Below are 15,375 nucleotides of genomic sequence, written 5' to 3' on the forward strand. Positions count from 1 at the left end.
CAAGGCTTTGGAATGTAACAAAAGCCAAAGAAACTCGGTGTAGAAGTCGTGTGGGGAACGGGGTAGAGGAGAGGGCCTGAGGGCCCCTCAAGTGACAGGGGTGATATCTGAGCTTGGAAAGTGCTAGAGAACAGGAATGAAACCTTTCCTATGCGATTCAGGGCAGCCACACAGAGCTGGCAGGGGAAAGTGCATTAAAGGACCGAGTGTTCATTGTCTGAGCCACACACAGGATGAGGGGAATGGCTTCTCATGCCAGAGGGAAGGGTTGGGTGGGATACTGGGAAGGAATTGTGCCCTGGCACAGGGTGCCCTACAGCTGCCCCTGGATCCCTGGAAGTGTCCAGGGCCAGGCTGGACAGGGCTTGGAGCAGCCTGGGACAGTGGAAGGTGTCTCTGCTGGAGGAGCTGTAAGGTCCCTTCCCACCCAAACCAGCCCATGATTATGTAGGCACGACAGATCTGGGGCAGCCCGTGGTGCCCAGCCCTGTGCAGATCCAGCTCAAAAGCAGCACTTATTTGGACATCTCTCTGATATTGGCTACAAACAAGCAGCAAGGCCAGCAAGAGGCAGAGAGAGCTGTGCCCTGCAGGATGTAGAAGGTGACAGGGATGCCTCAGGAGAAGCCCAGGTGTGTTTTATGAGAAGCCTCTTGCCCAGCAGCAGGAACAGCCCATCTCTCCCACCCTGTGGGCTTCAGGAGCACCACACTTTGATCACACCCACATCAGCCCCATCTGGAGCGGGGACAGCTTACAAATAACCGAGGTGAGAACGAGGGGTCAAGTTTCCCACCAGGCTGGAGCCACGGCGGGGGGGCCACATTTCAGCGCTCACACACTCAGGAGACACATCGGAGAGGAGGGTTAGGTGCTGAAGCAATGTCTGTTAGTTACAGCTCGTTACAGTTATTATTGATGCATCTTATTGTCAATGCAAGAGGTGAAGTCACTTAATCCATCATTTCTCAGACACGGATGACAGAGCACGTGGTTTGGCAGAGTAAGTTTTAGGCGAGCTAGAAATGGATTGCACAATATTTAAACCTGATTAAGTACATAATAGGCTTAGCAAAGGATTACTTTTCTCCTGACATTTTATACATAAATATATACACACACACACACACACAGACAGGCATTTTATCAGTAGCTGCATTTTAGTCTGGTCAAGAGACGACTGCCTATTGCAGAATGACTGGAGTGACACCCTTAAAAAGGAAACTAGTCTTGGTGTGCTTTGCTGGAGAAGAGAAGGTCCTTTTTGGGGTGATTCTCAGGGGTAGGGGTCACATCCAAGCATCACTGGAGGGCTGGAGGGGACACATACGGGGCTGGGACTCGCACAGTCCTGGCTGGTGGCACACTGAGCTCCTTCCCCATGCCCAGCAGGAGATACTGGAGCCAAAGGGCTGGATTGGATTCTGTTTGGGCTTCTTTTCGAGGACTTGGAGAAAAATTTGGCTTATTTAAAGTGCATTTAGAGTTGAAAAGCATCTCAGAGAAGTAGCTTTCCCTACTCCTGCCCTGCAGCATCCATCCCATTTACGCTCCCACTCATAATCTTTTCCAGTCACCTTCCCCAAGAAGTGTTGGTCTGAGCTCAGCTGCCTCCTGCTAGTGTGCAGGATCATTATTTAATGTTCATCATCCCCAAATTGGGCAGGGATTCAGGCCTGACAGGGATTTCTGCACCAGGAAAACAGAGGGCCACATCTCACCATGCTTTTCAGGAGTGCAAGTGAGCAGGAGTCCTTCCCTCCAGCCTGGAGGTTTCCTTAAGAGACTTAAATTAGCACAAACCTCCAAAGCTAACGGGAACAAACCTTGGCCTGGCTATTTCCATGAGCAGGGAGACTGCTTGGATGTGCTGGGATTTGGGGTGGCAAGATTTGACCCGCAGCCTTGCCCAAGTGTCAGTCCTCTGAGGAACGCTCTGTGGCTTTTACAGCTGCTTTTCAGAACAGAAGCCTTTCAAAAGAACAGACTCAGGATGCAGAATCTGGAATAGGATGGTTGTATCCCACAGGGAAAACCTGTCCTTGCTCCCCAACACACACACACGTGCACACACACACACACACTGGTCCTCCACGTTGAAGTGTAAACTACTCACAACACCACACACTGAGAGAAGTTGTAGATCCTGAGCCAGGGTAGATTAGGAATCTCTTGGCTTCCAGCATATCAACAGCAGGATTAAGGGTTTCTTATATTTTTTTTCCCTTTTTTTTCTTTTTTTTTTTTAAATCCTAAATCAGCCAGCCACCTGCTAGTTAAAAAGCAAAAGAAAAAAGGAGAATTCCCAGGATTGCTTGCCCTTGCTGAGACAGTGGCAAGTGGCTGGACACTACCAACTGAAAGAGAAAACTCACACACGTCAAAAACCCGAGGTTTGGGGCTTATTCCAAGAGGGAAGATGGGTGCTGGTTGCTCTTTTTCCCTTTTTGGGGGCATGGGGGGGCTTTTGGCTGATGAGGTTCTAACATACACCTATCACCACAGTAATTAAAAAACCACCACTGTACACTATTCCACAGGGAAAAAGAAGACACGTGAACGGACACTGACTACCACGCACAACAAGAGCCCTGCAGGTCAACTCACGGCCTCTTCAGAACGAAAAAGAAAGGAGAAAAGAAGAGCTCAAGACAAGAAAAACAGGAAAAGAAAAAAAAAAAAAAGGAAAGAAAAAAAATCCCAAAGGATCTCGTTACAAAGACGGGAAAAGAACCACCATTATGGTACACTCTGACTTGCTGAGACAGCTGCAGAAACTCAGGCTCAGGCTTCCTCCTCCCTTTCCCCCCCCCCAGCTCTTCCTCCCGAGGACAGAGTCCCGCTGCTGCTCACATCTCGTTGGAGTAGGTGTAGTTGGGGGTGGCCGAGTACTGCGTCTCGTGCTGCATCATGGCGCCCTGCGCCGCCCCCATGGCCGCGTTCTGCGCCGCCTGCTGCACGTGGGGGTTCTTCCAGGCCCCCGTGGTCCACTCCTCCTGCGCTTTGCTGAAGCTCCCGCCGCTGCCCCGGTAAAATTTGTGCACCTGCAGGGGAAATCCAGAAAAATCCGAGCGCCTGCGGCCGGCACGGAGCTCCCAAGATGGCAGGAGGGCCACCCAAAGCCACGTGGAACCCCTGTTCTTCCTGCCATACCATGGTGAGAGCGATGAAGGAGAAGACTGCCATGGCTGTGAAGAGCACAGTGGGGATCAGCATCACCACAGCCGAGCCCACGTTGGTCCCAAAGAAGGAAATCGCTGCAATCCAGCCACTGCAAGGAGATGGAAACAATTGGTTCATTCACCAGCTCTCCCAGACTGCCAGCAGCCCTCCCAGCTCCTCAAACCATCTTCACCAAGGAGAGAACCAGTAAGGACACTAAAACACCACAGTGACCACCCTTGTACCCAGCACAGCAGCATTTTCCTTACCAGACCCCCCATCCAGGGATCCCCACTGCCTGGATAATGCTGATCACCAGCTGGGCCATGAAGGTGAAGAAGAAGGCCATGAAGCTGAAGGAGCTGTCTGTCCTGCAAGAGAAGGTTCAGTCACTCCTGCACCTCCATCCCCATTGCGCTCCAAGGGAAGGGAGATGCTCCGACGTATCAGACCTGGCCGTGGTTTAGCAGGAGGGTGATGGAAAGAAAAATTAAAGGCAAAGGAGAAACTGCAAGAGGCTGGAGGTGGTCAAGGGGCACCTGGGAAAGCCACAGGGCACCAGACCCTCCCTATGGCTCAGTCAGCTGGGCTTGAGGACATCTGTGTTGGGACACGGCTTGAGGACATCTGTGTTGGGACACGACTTTCAGCTCACACCACCCCACATGGGGAATAAATACACCCCTAGTTCTCTAGATTTGGGGACTGACCTCAGCACCACGGGTAATCTGTACAAACACCTCGAGGATTCATGGAAAAATATAAGAGATGCCGTAGGGATGAGAGGGAAAGTGGCACCCCAGCTGCATCCTCACCACTGTCCCCCAGAGGCACAAGGAAAGTATCCTTACATCACCTGATGGGGGGTTTGGCCCCCAGGAAATCCCAGACACTCTGGTTTTGAAGGTTAGAAACTAAAGTTAAAGGGCTGCACAGAAATGAATTCCCCCAATTAGTCAGTCAATGCCCCAAGCTAAACACTGACCATTTATGAAGGAAAACAATGCAGAAAGAAGCCAGGCTCAGGTGCAACCACTTACTTGAAAGCTTTGTAAATAGGTCTAAACCAGCAGACATAGGAGCAGGGCGTAAAGAGAATGAGCCAGAGAATTGCCAGTCCAAAATTTACAGCTCCGCCGCCTCCAATGAGCCACGCGAGGCAGCCCACGAGATTCACCGCCAGGGTGATGCTGTTCACTGCAAACACACACACACACAGAGCAGAGTAGCACGGATGCAAGGGTGGCACTGAGACACCAAGGACCCCGACCCCAGGGATGTGGCCTCAGAGTCCTGCCCTAGCTGGATTTCTCTTAAATTAAGCTTGGGAGCACATTCCCAGGCTGGCAGGGCCGAGGGGGGTCAGGTCTCAGCTGAGTGTAACAGGAAGAAAATCAATGTATCACTCAGAGTTAATTCCCTAAGCAGTTCCTGGGCTCTGAAGATTGGCCGGAGTTGCATCCTCCTGCTCCTGTTGAGCCAGGACACATTTCCACTAACAGAAGGAGGAAAGTTGTGGTGAAGTTTTTTGCTTGCTCCAGATACAGCTTTACTGAAGGAGCTCGTGCAGGAGCTTCCCGAGCACCACTGAGAGCCAAAATCCTGAACTCCTGACCCTGCCTCTCCAGTTCAGGGGGTGACACATTTCCCTCGCCCACCCCTACTTGGGATCAGGCCACACAAGGGCTCTGACTATGAGTCCCAGCTCAGCAGACACAGGACAAAGCAGAGAAGGCTCAGCTGCATTCTGACGCCTCCGAGTTGGGAGAATGATTCATTATTTCGACGAGAACGAGAGCCCTCCCACCACCGCCTGCCTGAGAGCTGCAGCTGGCAAGGCAAGGAGCTCAGCTGCCCTAAAGGACATGAGGGACCTTCCAGCCACGCTGTGCTGGGTGTCTGAGGGGCTGCTGGGGAGAAAATGACCCAGAGAGGAGCTCCAGAGGCAAAACCCAAGGGACAGTGACTGGCTCTAAGAGCTGGTGCTAAGGAGCAAGGACCAAGCTCTGCTGCATTAAGAGGAAGAACATCCTGGTTGGGATGAGGAGAGAACTGAACACCCACAAGAGAAAAGCAGAGCTTTTTTCCTCCTATGCCTTAAACAAGCAAACCCTCCTGACCTGATGAAGCCATCCCAGGGTCACCCTCCTGATGGGACACAGCCCCATGGCTGCCAGCCTGGTGCCATGGCAGAAGCAGGAACACACCACAACCTCTGTAGTGTTAGCTCAGCTCTTCCTAACCTGCCCCTAAAGCACAGGGCACTCCCTGGGCACTGGTGCTTCCAAAGTTCAGGGGAAACGCCTGATAAGGGAACAGAGTTCTAGGAAGAAATGAAATGCTGGTGCCAACTTGCCCTGAGCTGTGCACATTTCCACCTATGCTGGGGTGTGACCTGTCCCTCTGGCTCTGTTCCCTGCCCATGTTTGGTGAAGAAGAGAGATCCAGGACAGCTGGAAGAGCTGGAAGCTGGTGACAGCTCTGTTAGCACAGCACGGCACACAGAGGCATGCAAGAGGAACGGGCAAGCTCCGGGAAGCCTCCAGCTCCACGTTTTGGGGAGCAGACACACCAGCCCTCCAGTCTGAGCTGTCTCCTCCTTACAGCAGGACATCAACAGCACCACCAGTGACCCTGGGACACCGAGCCAGCTGCACAGCTCCATCCTGGAAGCTGGAAGGCTGGGAATCCATGGGATGCTGCAGCCCACCTCTCATTCCTGACTTTTAACAGGAGACACCTGGAGGGGGAGAAGGGCTTCCCCTGACCTTGCCCTGCCCTTTCAGCTGGCAGCTCCCAGAGGAGCAGCCTTTGGAGAGGCAAACAGATCCCACTGGAGCCATTCCCACGGGGCCACTCACGCATCCAGAGGTAGTAAAGCCGCTTGGCCATGGTCCGGTGCTGCGGCGGGATCTCCGCATCGAAGTCCTGGTAGAAACATGGCTTCAGGGGGATGAACTTGGGCAGGGGAGGGAAGTTGTTCACCTTTTCTGCAAGGAAAAGTTTCACTGGTGTCAGGCTGAACAAAAAACAAGAGGCTTCCTAAATAACCCCAAGAACAGTCAGATTTTACACAGGAGTTAAGATTTTACACCAACCCACCCTAAAGGATCAAATTCAGCCCTCACTGGCCACACAGATCCTGCAGCCATGGACACCCACCACCCCACTGGTGACCAACAAGGTGACATTATGGCCAGTAGAGCCCACAATGATCTCCAGAACCCCCCGTACCTGCCATGCTGGCACACGCTCAGCCTCTCTGCTCCTCAGGGAAAAATACTTGGGAAAAACGTGGGAGCTTTAGCAAAGCTGGAGGAGAACGAGAGAAAAAAAGGTTGATTGAAGTGGTCAGGGACGTCTGCAAAAGCCTTCACCTTCCCCCCCATTCCCAAACAACTCAAGGACAGCAGTTGGCTTCACTTGTGTGACACTCTGGACTATCACACATGCAGGCTGGCACCTGGCTGGCAGTGTGATAAATCCTGGCTCCTCTGGCTCAGGCTTATGTGCCAGTTAAGGCAGAAGATTACGAGAGGATCCAGTGATGTGGGGCCTCCCACTCCCAACTGACGTACATCCAGGAGAGGGCCAGGTAGGGCAGCAGGGAAACGAGGTGGCTGTGGGCAGTTTGAAACAAAGTTCACGACCTGCTCCCAAAATAATTCTTTAAAAAAATGTAGTATTGTTGTTTTTTGCTGAATTCCAGCACAGGGTGCTACCTGGCTGCCTCGTAGCTGCCATCTCTGCAAGCCTAAGCCAAAAACAAGGCCAAAAAGGGAGCAGAAAATCAGAGCAGAGAAACCAGCTGGAAAAAAAATAAATCAGTGGCGATTGTCACTAATGAGTCACTTGAGTGCCTGGCTTAACAATTACTCATGTCATTTGGCACCTCATTCCAGAGCATGCAGGTGGGAAAGGGGGGGAGCTCAACATCCCAGGACCATCCCAGACCATTCCACGCTCAGCTCTGTGCCAGATGTGAAAATTACAGCGAATTAAAGCAAAAAATTATTATCTGAGGTTTTAAAGAGAAGGGTGAAGATGGCGTATCCCCACAACCTGCCTGCAGGTTTTGCCCTTTCCCAGCTATCCGGGCAGCGACCAACACATTTCCCAGGACGCAGGGTCCTGGCTGTTTGTACCTGGGGCTCCCGGGGGGATTTGGGGGGCTCTCTCTAGGGGTCTATTGACACCCCCCAGGGCTCGGCGTGCCCGACATCCGCCGGCAGCTCCCGGATGGATGCTTACATCCATCCATCCCGCCGGTGCTATAAATACGAGCTCCTCGGGCGCGGTGACGTCCGCCCGCTCGGCCGCCCCTACCCACGTGTGCCGGGAGCGGGGACACACGGCCCGGCACCCCCCGGCTCCGCCACCGCGGGGGAAAGCACCGCCACAGCGATACAGCGGGTGGGGTTTTAAGGAAAATGAGGAGTATGGTGGAGCGGATGGAAAAAGGACGGGGGATCGCACAGGGGATGGCACCGAGGAGAAACCGCTCTGGTGCGCGGGGCGCGTTTGGGGAGGGCAGGCAGGGCTCGGCATCGCTGCCCCTGCGTTTCCACGCGTGAAGGGCTGCGCGCCCCACGCATCCCCACCTCACAGCCGGCGCAGACTCCCAGCAGCGGCCTGCATCGGGGAGAAGGGCGGCCCAAGCCCCGCTCGGTCCCCGGCGCACCCACGCGTGTGCAGGGTCACCGCGGCTGTCCCCACGCCGCGCATCCCCCCCCGCAAGCGGATGCAGAGCGGGAGGTCGGTGCAAAGGGCGGTCAGCCCCCTCGGGGGGGAGCATCCAGCGGCCTTACGCCGAGGCGTTTCCCCTCTGCACACTCCCGGGACTCACCACGTGGCGTGACCCGTCCCGTCCCCTCCGGTCCCCGGCGGGTGGCGGCGGCCGCCCGCCCGCCCGCCCGGTGCTGCTCCTGCCGCAGCGACCGCGCTCTCGCGAGACTGCGGCGCCGCCGCCACCCGGGCTATGGGCAGCGCCGGGATCTCGCGAGAGCGCCCGCCGCTGTCCAGGGTCCTGATGCCGCCGGATGGAGGGGCGGGGCCACGGGGAAAGGGCGGGGCCGAGGAAAGGGGCGGGGCCTTTCTGGGGGGGTCTATAGGGCTGGGGGCTCCATAGGGTTGGGAGTGCTCTATGGGGTTTGGGGGGCTCCATGGGGCTGGGAATGCTCTATGGGGTTTGGGGGGCTCCATGGGGCTGGGAGTGCTCTATAGGGCTGGGGGCTCCATGGGGCTGGGAGTGCTCTATGGGGTTTGGGGGGCCTCCATGGGGCTGAGAGGGCTCTATGGGGTTTGAGAAGTTCCATGGGGCTGGGAGTGCTCTATAGGGCTGGGGGTTCCATGGGGCTGGGAGTGCTCTGTGGTGCTTGGAGGGCTCTATAGGACTGGGGGTTCTATAGGGCTGGGAGTGCTCTATGGGGATTCGGGGGCTCTATAGGGCTAGGGGCTCCATGAGGCTGGGAATACTCGATGGGATTTGAGGGGCTCCATGGGGCCAGGAGTGCTCTGTGGAGCTTAGGGGATTTTATAGGGCTGGGAGCTCCATGGGGCTGGGGGCTCCATGGGGCTGGGAGTGTTCTATGGAGCCTGGTAAGCTTTACAGGAATGGGGGCTCTATAGGGCTGAGAGTGCTCCAAGGGGCTTGTGGAGCTTTACAGGAATGGGGGCTCTATAGAGCTGGGAGTGGTCTATAGGGCTTGGGGGGCTTTACAGAAATGGGGGATCTATAGGGCTGGGAGTGCTCCATGGGGTTTGGGGGGGCTTTATAGGGATGGGGGCTCTGTGGGGCAGGGGTGCAGCGACCTCTACCCAGGGTATGGCAAGCAGTGTGTGGGTAGAAGACCACTCTCAGAAGGGCAGGGGCTCTTGGGGACAGCCCTGGCAGGGCACACAGGCTCCCTCTGTCCAGGAGGCAATGGGAAACCAGCAGCTCCCCCCCAGCAGGGCCAGTTTTGGGGTACTCCATGTCCATACCCTGATGTGCTTCATTCTGGGAGCAGTAATTAATGAATGGATTGCATTAAGGGCACAGGACATGTTAATTGCTTTTGCCAATGATGCCAAGGTTGGGATGTGGAGGGTAGGGGAAGGGACTGGACTGATTTACAGACAGAACAGGGATATAAATCCCAAATCAGCCTGAGAGCTCCACAGGCTGTGTCCCTTGTTCTCAGTGCACACCACTTGGCCCTCCTGCCTTAGAGCTTGTGAGAATATCAGTGAAATGTGAAAATGACTTTATTGGACAGCTAAATCATCCTCCCTTCCCGGGGTCCAGCCTCAAGGGTCATGGAGGGGCAGCAAGGACAACATCCCACCAGGGGAAGATGAGAACAGCTGGGCAAGGAAGCAGCAAAATCTCTTTCCACCAGTGAGCCCTGGTGGCCAAACCCCTTCAGCAGGGGAACAGCGTTGCTGTGGGGATGCAAGAAAGGAAACCTGGCAGAATCAGGGAAAATGCCTGCTTCGCAGATGGTAAGATAGAGGGAAGCAGGAAAACCAGCGTGCCACAGATGACCCCAAAGCAGGGGGCCCAGCTGTCCACTCTGAGCCCTCTCTGGGTCTTGGAGCCTGAGCTGATCCCCTCAGAGAGCAGGGACCCCAGGGAAGGAAAGGGGGCAGTGATGGGATCATGGATTCCAACTCCTGCCAAGCACTGGGGATGCTCAGTGCCTTGGAGAGCTGCTCTGGCTCTGCCTCTGGGCACTGAGCACACTGGAGATTTGGGGCTGGATTCTTGTCCTTTATTGCTTTCTCTCCAAGCTTTCTCACATCTAAATTTCCTCCCCACCTGCATCTCTGCTGCCTCAGCACCTTCCCATGCCACTGAGGCTTTGGGAAAGGTCACCTACAGAGCTGATCCTTGCCCTTGGCACTACCACATTCCTGTTTGCCTGCAGATTTTCCAGTCAGGGATATTCAGGAATCAAATGGATGTGTGCTCCCCTCCTTCCCAGGGAATGAATGCCTGGAGAGCCAAAGGATAACGGGGAAAAGCCTCCCTGCCCATCCCACACTCCCTAAGCAGGGCAGGCTGGGGAGGAAGGGCAGGGCCAAAGAAAAGGCTGGATCAAGCAGCAAATTCCCAGCAAGAAAACAGGTTCAAAACCAAGGAAATCAATCCACAGGTCCAGTTTAGGGTCAGTCTGTTGGAGTCCAGAGCAGCTGCAGCTGACCTAGAGACCAGTCCTGACATAGCTGACACTAGGACTGAGACCCCTGGGTTGAGCTTAAAAAGAGCTCCTGGGCCATGGGTGGGGGGGAATTGGGGTCCCAGGTGGGGTTGGTGAGGAACATTCAGGTTTATTAATGCCCTCAGGGTCCTTAAAACATCCCTCTGCTTATCATGCTGGAGTTCTGCAAAGGGATTTGTCTTATGAAAGGGATTTTTCCCTTTTCTTTTACTGTCGGGCTATTCAAAATGAGGATTATCTTGAGCTCTGTAATTTTCTGCTTACGGTAGGGATAAGACCTCAGCAGAGAGCTGGTGCCACCCCAGGATGCTCCAAGGGTTCCTCTGGCATCTTGGCACAGCTCTGCACCTTGGGCTGCATCCTCAGGGGGCAGCTCCAGGACCCTGATTGGGATGGGGACAGGGTATCCCTGCAGCTGTGCCATCCTGGAGGTCCCTCTGCACCCCTTTTGCCAGGGTGACAATCCACGCTGGCATCAGCCTGCTGCTGAGTGCAACGTGATGAGAGGCTGAGACCTGAGCCGCGCCGATGTGACGCAGAGATGGGTGATGGCACCCAGACTTTCCTTGTATCGGATGCTCCCACTTTCCGTCCTCTTCCCAAGCACGGCCACCTTGCATGAAAGAAAATATGGAGAGGGCAGGTGGAGGACAGGGGCTCAGGTTACTGCTCCTCTCCAGATGCACCTGATCTCTGTTAGGAATATGTTTCTGGGTTTTTTTCCCCATTTTCCCAGGTTTGTCTGGGCTCTGTGCTGTGTCCAGCAGCCCTCTCCATTCTTGCCGCCACCAGCTCTCCTCTTGGCTCTTCCAAGCTCACACCTCCTGTGGGGTTGGGACCAGGCAAGAGGGTCCCACAGGGATTTGGAAATCCTCTGGCATGGGGTTGGGATGGCACTGGAATGCTCAGAGAGAAACTGTAATGGGAAAGGGGAAGCAGAAACCACTCCCTGGGGGTGGGTCCTACTGTAACCACAGTGGCTGCTCAAGAAGGACAGACAGACAATACTCAGTGTGTAATTCCTTTACTCTTATTTTTTTCATCACTCCTGCCTTTCCCATTTGCTTTTTCTCCATTTTAAAAAGGACTCCTCATTCTCTTTCCCAGCTTTTGTTTCCCTGACCCCCCATGGCTGGAGCTGTCTGTGCCTTTGTCCCCCATCCCTGCTTTTCCTCTCCCACCCCACTGAGCTCATTTCAGCTATTCCTTGGCTTGGAGTAACCCATCCACTCTGTTGTCCTCCAACAAATAAGCTGACAGGCTAATGAATAGCTTCAGATGGTAATTAGCAACGGAGTTGCTAATAATGAATTTCATTTACATTTTAAGCGCTGCAGAGGGAAAATAAGCCCCTGTCATTAATGCCCTCCCTGCTCCCAGCACAGCCTTGGCCTTGGGGGGAATGCACCCTCTGGAAGCCTTGCTGTGATTGCACCTCTCCCTCCTCCATTTCGGAGGCTGTGATAGGCAGAGTTCATTAAGCAGCAATTAGTGATGGAGGGGGGGGAGAAGCTGCTGCTGCTTCCATCATTTGATGGTGGGGAAGCGCCACAGTGCCATGGAAAATGGGCCACGGGAGGCAGGAGCTGGTTCTGGGCCAGGAAAGAAGGGCTGGATGCTTCAGCCAGCACCAGGGACTCACGTGGCTTGCCCAGAGCCCTGGAGCTGTCAGCCCCCTGTGTCCATGTAGCCCTCCCAGGCTACCTGGATAACAACCCTGAGGGATTTCTCAGTCCCTAAAATCCTTCCCCATTATTTCCTCAGGGGTTTAGCACATTTTGAAGGCAGAGCTTTCCCAGATGGGTTTAATTCATCCCTGCCTGCCCAAGGAAGGAACCAAGTGCCTTCTGCACAGATTCCATGAATCGTTGTCAAATGGAAAGATGGAGAAATGTCATTGTTTTGTCTCATAGCAGTGAGGAATTCACGGTGGGAGCACAGGGAATAGGTTTGCTTGCTACTGCAGAGCACCAGAAAGGAGTTGGGAATGCTCAAAGCCTGGATCTGGTGCTGGGGGTGAGCCTGGGAGCATTGCCTGCCCTGCCTCAGTTTCCCTCTGTGTGCCCAAGGAGCCTCAGGGAGGGTTAGATGGATTGGGAAACAATGTTCTGCATCTACAGGGGTTTGCCAGCACACTGCTTGTGGATGGAGGATCCCATCCCATCCCATCCCATCCCACCCACAGACCCACCCAGACCCCAATCCAGTGTTTGGATTGGGGGGGGTGTCCTAAATCCACCCCCATTTAGGCAGTGGGATCCACAGAAAGCTGCTTTGGGGACCACAGGGATGTGGCATCCTCCCTGGATAGGAGGTGACAGCCACATCCTGCCTTCACCTCCACGGACATGGGATCGATTTATTTATATATTTATTTATTTTTTCAAGCCCTGCTAAGAATGAAACCAATCCAGGGGCCTCCAGAGGCCGATAAGATTTGACTGCAAGTCAATACTCACATGTCTTTCCACTGTGCAATGATCCTCCCGGCCAGCGGGGCGGGAGGGGACAGGCAGGTGACAGGGGCGGGCACAGGGCCAGCCTGGGGCAGGGACGTCGCCTCTGCTCCGGGAAAGGATTGGGGGCAGGAAGGGGACATCTCCTGGCCTGTAACAGGGATTTTCTGGGATTTGTTGCCAGTACATGTAATGGTGAGCCCAGAGTGGGCAGCTCCACACTGGGAGGTGAACGAGGGACAGGGATGGGGAAGGAGGAGGAGCAGGGGAGAGGGAGAGAAATTGCCCGTGAAAACCAGCTCTGCTACGGCATCTGCTCCGCGGAGCTTTGGGAATTGAGAGGTTTCCCTGCCGGCACAGCCAGGGCTGAGGCTGCAGGGTGCTGGGGGGAGCAGAGCCCTGGCACACTCGATTCACACTCGATGCCATCTGCCAGGCTTTCTCCTGGCTGCGGGTTCCAGTGGCTTCTCTCATGGCTTCTAAGGGTCGAGCTCAGACTCCAAAGTACTTCCCAAAGTACCTGCTGCATCTTTGTGCCATCCCTGGCCACAGCGTGGCTGGGATTCCGCATCCCTCTGGGAATGCTGCAGGGCAGGCAGGCAGGGTGACATTTGCAGTTAGCAGAGGGTGTCCTTGAGAGGAGCGAGCGCCGAGAGAAGGGACCAGGTTCTCTTTAAGGGGGCAGGACTTTGGGAACATTATGAAGGCAAGAGTGAGCTTCTCCCTCTGCCTTCCACCCTCCCCTCCTTCCCTTCTCTGTTCCGGGACAGAGAGCCGGGTTCCTTGCCCTTCCCTTTGCCTGGCAGGGATGAAGGCAGGAGCTGGGTGCTGGGATGAGCGGATGAGCAGGGGAGGAGGAGGAGGAGGGGAGGAAGGGGAGGGAGAGGGGGAGGATCTGCTAATTACACAGAACAGCTCTGGGGGCTGCTGAAGTCCAGAATGAAGCAAAGAGCAGCAGAAGCGAGTGCTGCAGTGGGAGCGGAGGAGCCCAAGCATCACCGAGAGCTGGAGCCGGCTGTTATCTCTGCTGGGAACAACTGGGAGCACCCAGAGGATCCTGCAGCCCTGTGTCCCACAGGAGACAGCCTCTGGCACTGCCACCGAGCCCGCTGCCAGCCCCTGGAGAGCCGAGGAGAAGGGGCTGGTGGTTGCAGCACGCAGGGCTGGGCTGGAGGGCAGCGAGGTCAGCCCTGCTATGGTTGTGGGGGGCTAGGAGCCTGCGTGCATCCACCGGGAAGAGGTGAAGGATGGCTGCTGAAGGAGGGAGAGCCAAGCCCCTTGCCCAGTCCAGGATGGAGAACTTCCGAAGGGTGAGGACCTCGGAGGAGGAGATGCCATTACCCTTCCCAGATCTGCCCCCAGACGTGGTGGAGATGAAAGTGAAGGAGGGCAGCAAGATCAGGAACCTGATGAACTTCGCCATGGCCCAGATGGAGCTGAAGGGCAGGCGGCAGATCGTGTTCAGCGGCTGCGGCAGGGCGGTCACCAAGACCATCACCTGCGTGGAGATCATGAAGCGCAAGCTGGGAGGGCTCCACCAGGTCACCAAGGTACGCTACAAAACCGTGCTGGAGGTCTGGGAGAGCCAGGACCCGCCGCTTGATGGACCTGCACAGAACCTGACTGTCCACAAGAACGTCCCCTCCATCTGCATCCTGCTCTCCCGGGACCCCCTGGATCCCAACCAGAGCGGATACCAGCCCCCCGAGCCCCGGCACGAGGCAGGAGAAGACACATTGGGATCCTCCAGCAAGGGGCTGAAGCGGCCGCTGCCGCCTCCCTGCGAGGAGTTGCTGCCCAAGAAGCTGCAGGTACAGGAGTCTGACAGCCCCAGGGGCACGGGGACCACCGCTGGCCAGCAGGACCCCTGACCCCAGTGCCTCCCATCCCGCCTGCCAGGTATGGAGGCAGGAACATCCACTCATTCCGGGGTCACTGGTGGGCTGCAGGCTCCCCCTGACCTGTCCCCACTTGCTGCTCCTTGACCCCTGTGGATGGGGGTCCCAGATTTGGCGTGAGGGTTAAACCCACCATGTCTTGGTTATGGATTGAAGCAGGTGAGCATGTGGGGGGGGAGCTGGTGATCTCTAATTCAGCAACCCAGGGACACTGACCACCAGCCACATCCTGCAGTGACTCCCAGGGAGCCGAGGGGTGCCTGGACCACCACCACCGCTCCCCACTGCAACGCCTCATCCATCAGGAGAGATGGGTTTGCCCCAAGCTTATTGGAATAAAACCTTCATTATCAAACCCGCTGCTGAGGAGCTGTTGGAGTTATCAATGCCAGGCTCAGCATCCTGTGAGACTGTGATTCATCCCAAAAAACAAGCACAGGGGTGCTCCCTCCTGCACCCTCAGAGCCGAGCACTGCACTGTGCCGCCTGCCTGTGGGACAGCACGAGGAAATAAAACAATCCATGTCGGATACTCTGGTCTGGAGTGGGGGGAAACCACGCTGTGGGGAGCTGGGGGCAGTGGGATGTTGGGGGGGGGGTTATTGTGACTGGATGCAGTGCCCAGCACAGAATGAGGAGGTTTTGGGGTCGTGTCTT

General features: G+C 55.6%; 2 protein-coding genes across 2 annotated transcripts; one reads left to right on the top strand and one right to left on the bottom strand.

The window, feature by feature from the left end:
• Positions 1-2,253: 2,253 nt before the first annotated feature.
• SCAMP5 (secretory carrier membrane protein 5) lies at positions 2,254-8,097 on the bottom strand. Its single transcript, XM_059482475.1, has 7 exons — positions 8,009-8,097; positions 6,397-6,474; positions 6,024-6,152; positions 4,203-4,359; positions 3,432-3,533; positions 3,154-3,271; positions 2,254-3,044 (listed from the first exon to the last, which is right to left on the bottom strand). Exons 2-7 carry the CDS (start codon positions 6,401-6,403, stop codon positions 2,850-2,852), a joined length of 708 nt encoding a protein of 235 aa, XP_059338458.1. The 5' UTR covers positions 6,404-6,474; positions 8,009-8,097; the 3' UTR covers positions 2,254-2,849.
• A 5,725-nt stretch (positions 8,098-13,822) lies between these two features.
• RPP25 (ribonuclease P and MRP subunit p25) lies at positions 13,823-14,957 on the top strand. The gene has a single exon (XM_059482444.1). The coding sequence runs from the start codon at positions 14,068-14,070 to the stop codon at positions 14,689-14,691; it is 624 nt and encodes a 207-aa protein (XP_059338427.1). The 5' UTR covers positions 13,823-14,067; the 3' UTR covers positions 14,692-14,957.
• The last annotated feature ends 418 nt before the right edge of the window (positions 14,958-15,375 follow it).

The sequence above is a fragment of the Ammospiza nelsoni genome, chromosome 14, assembly GCF_027579445.1.
Source record: "Ammospiza nelsoni isolate bAmmNel1 chromosome 14, bAmmNel1.pri, whole genome shotgun sequence".
NCBI lineage: Eukaryota > Metazoa > Chordata > Aves > Passeriformes > Passerellidae > Ammospiza > Ammospiza nelsoni.

Excerpts from the sequence above, each read along its gene's own strand:
- RPP25 (XM_059482444.1), top strand. The coding sequence starts at position 14,068 with ATGGCTGCTGAAGGAGGGAGAGCCAAGCCCCTTGCCCAGTCCAGGATG.
- SCAMP5 (XM_059482475.1), bottom strand. Across the intron at positions 3,272-3,431 it reads ATCCCTGGATGGGGGGTCTG|TGGCTGGATTGCAGCGATTT; the intron begins GTAAGGAAAATG and ends ATCTCCTTGCAG. Across the intron at positions 3,045-3,153 it reads CCTTCATCGCTCTCACCATG|GTGCACAAATTTTACCGGGG; the intron begins GTATGGCAGGAA and ends TTTCCCCTGCAG.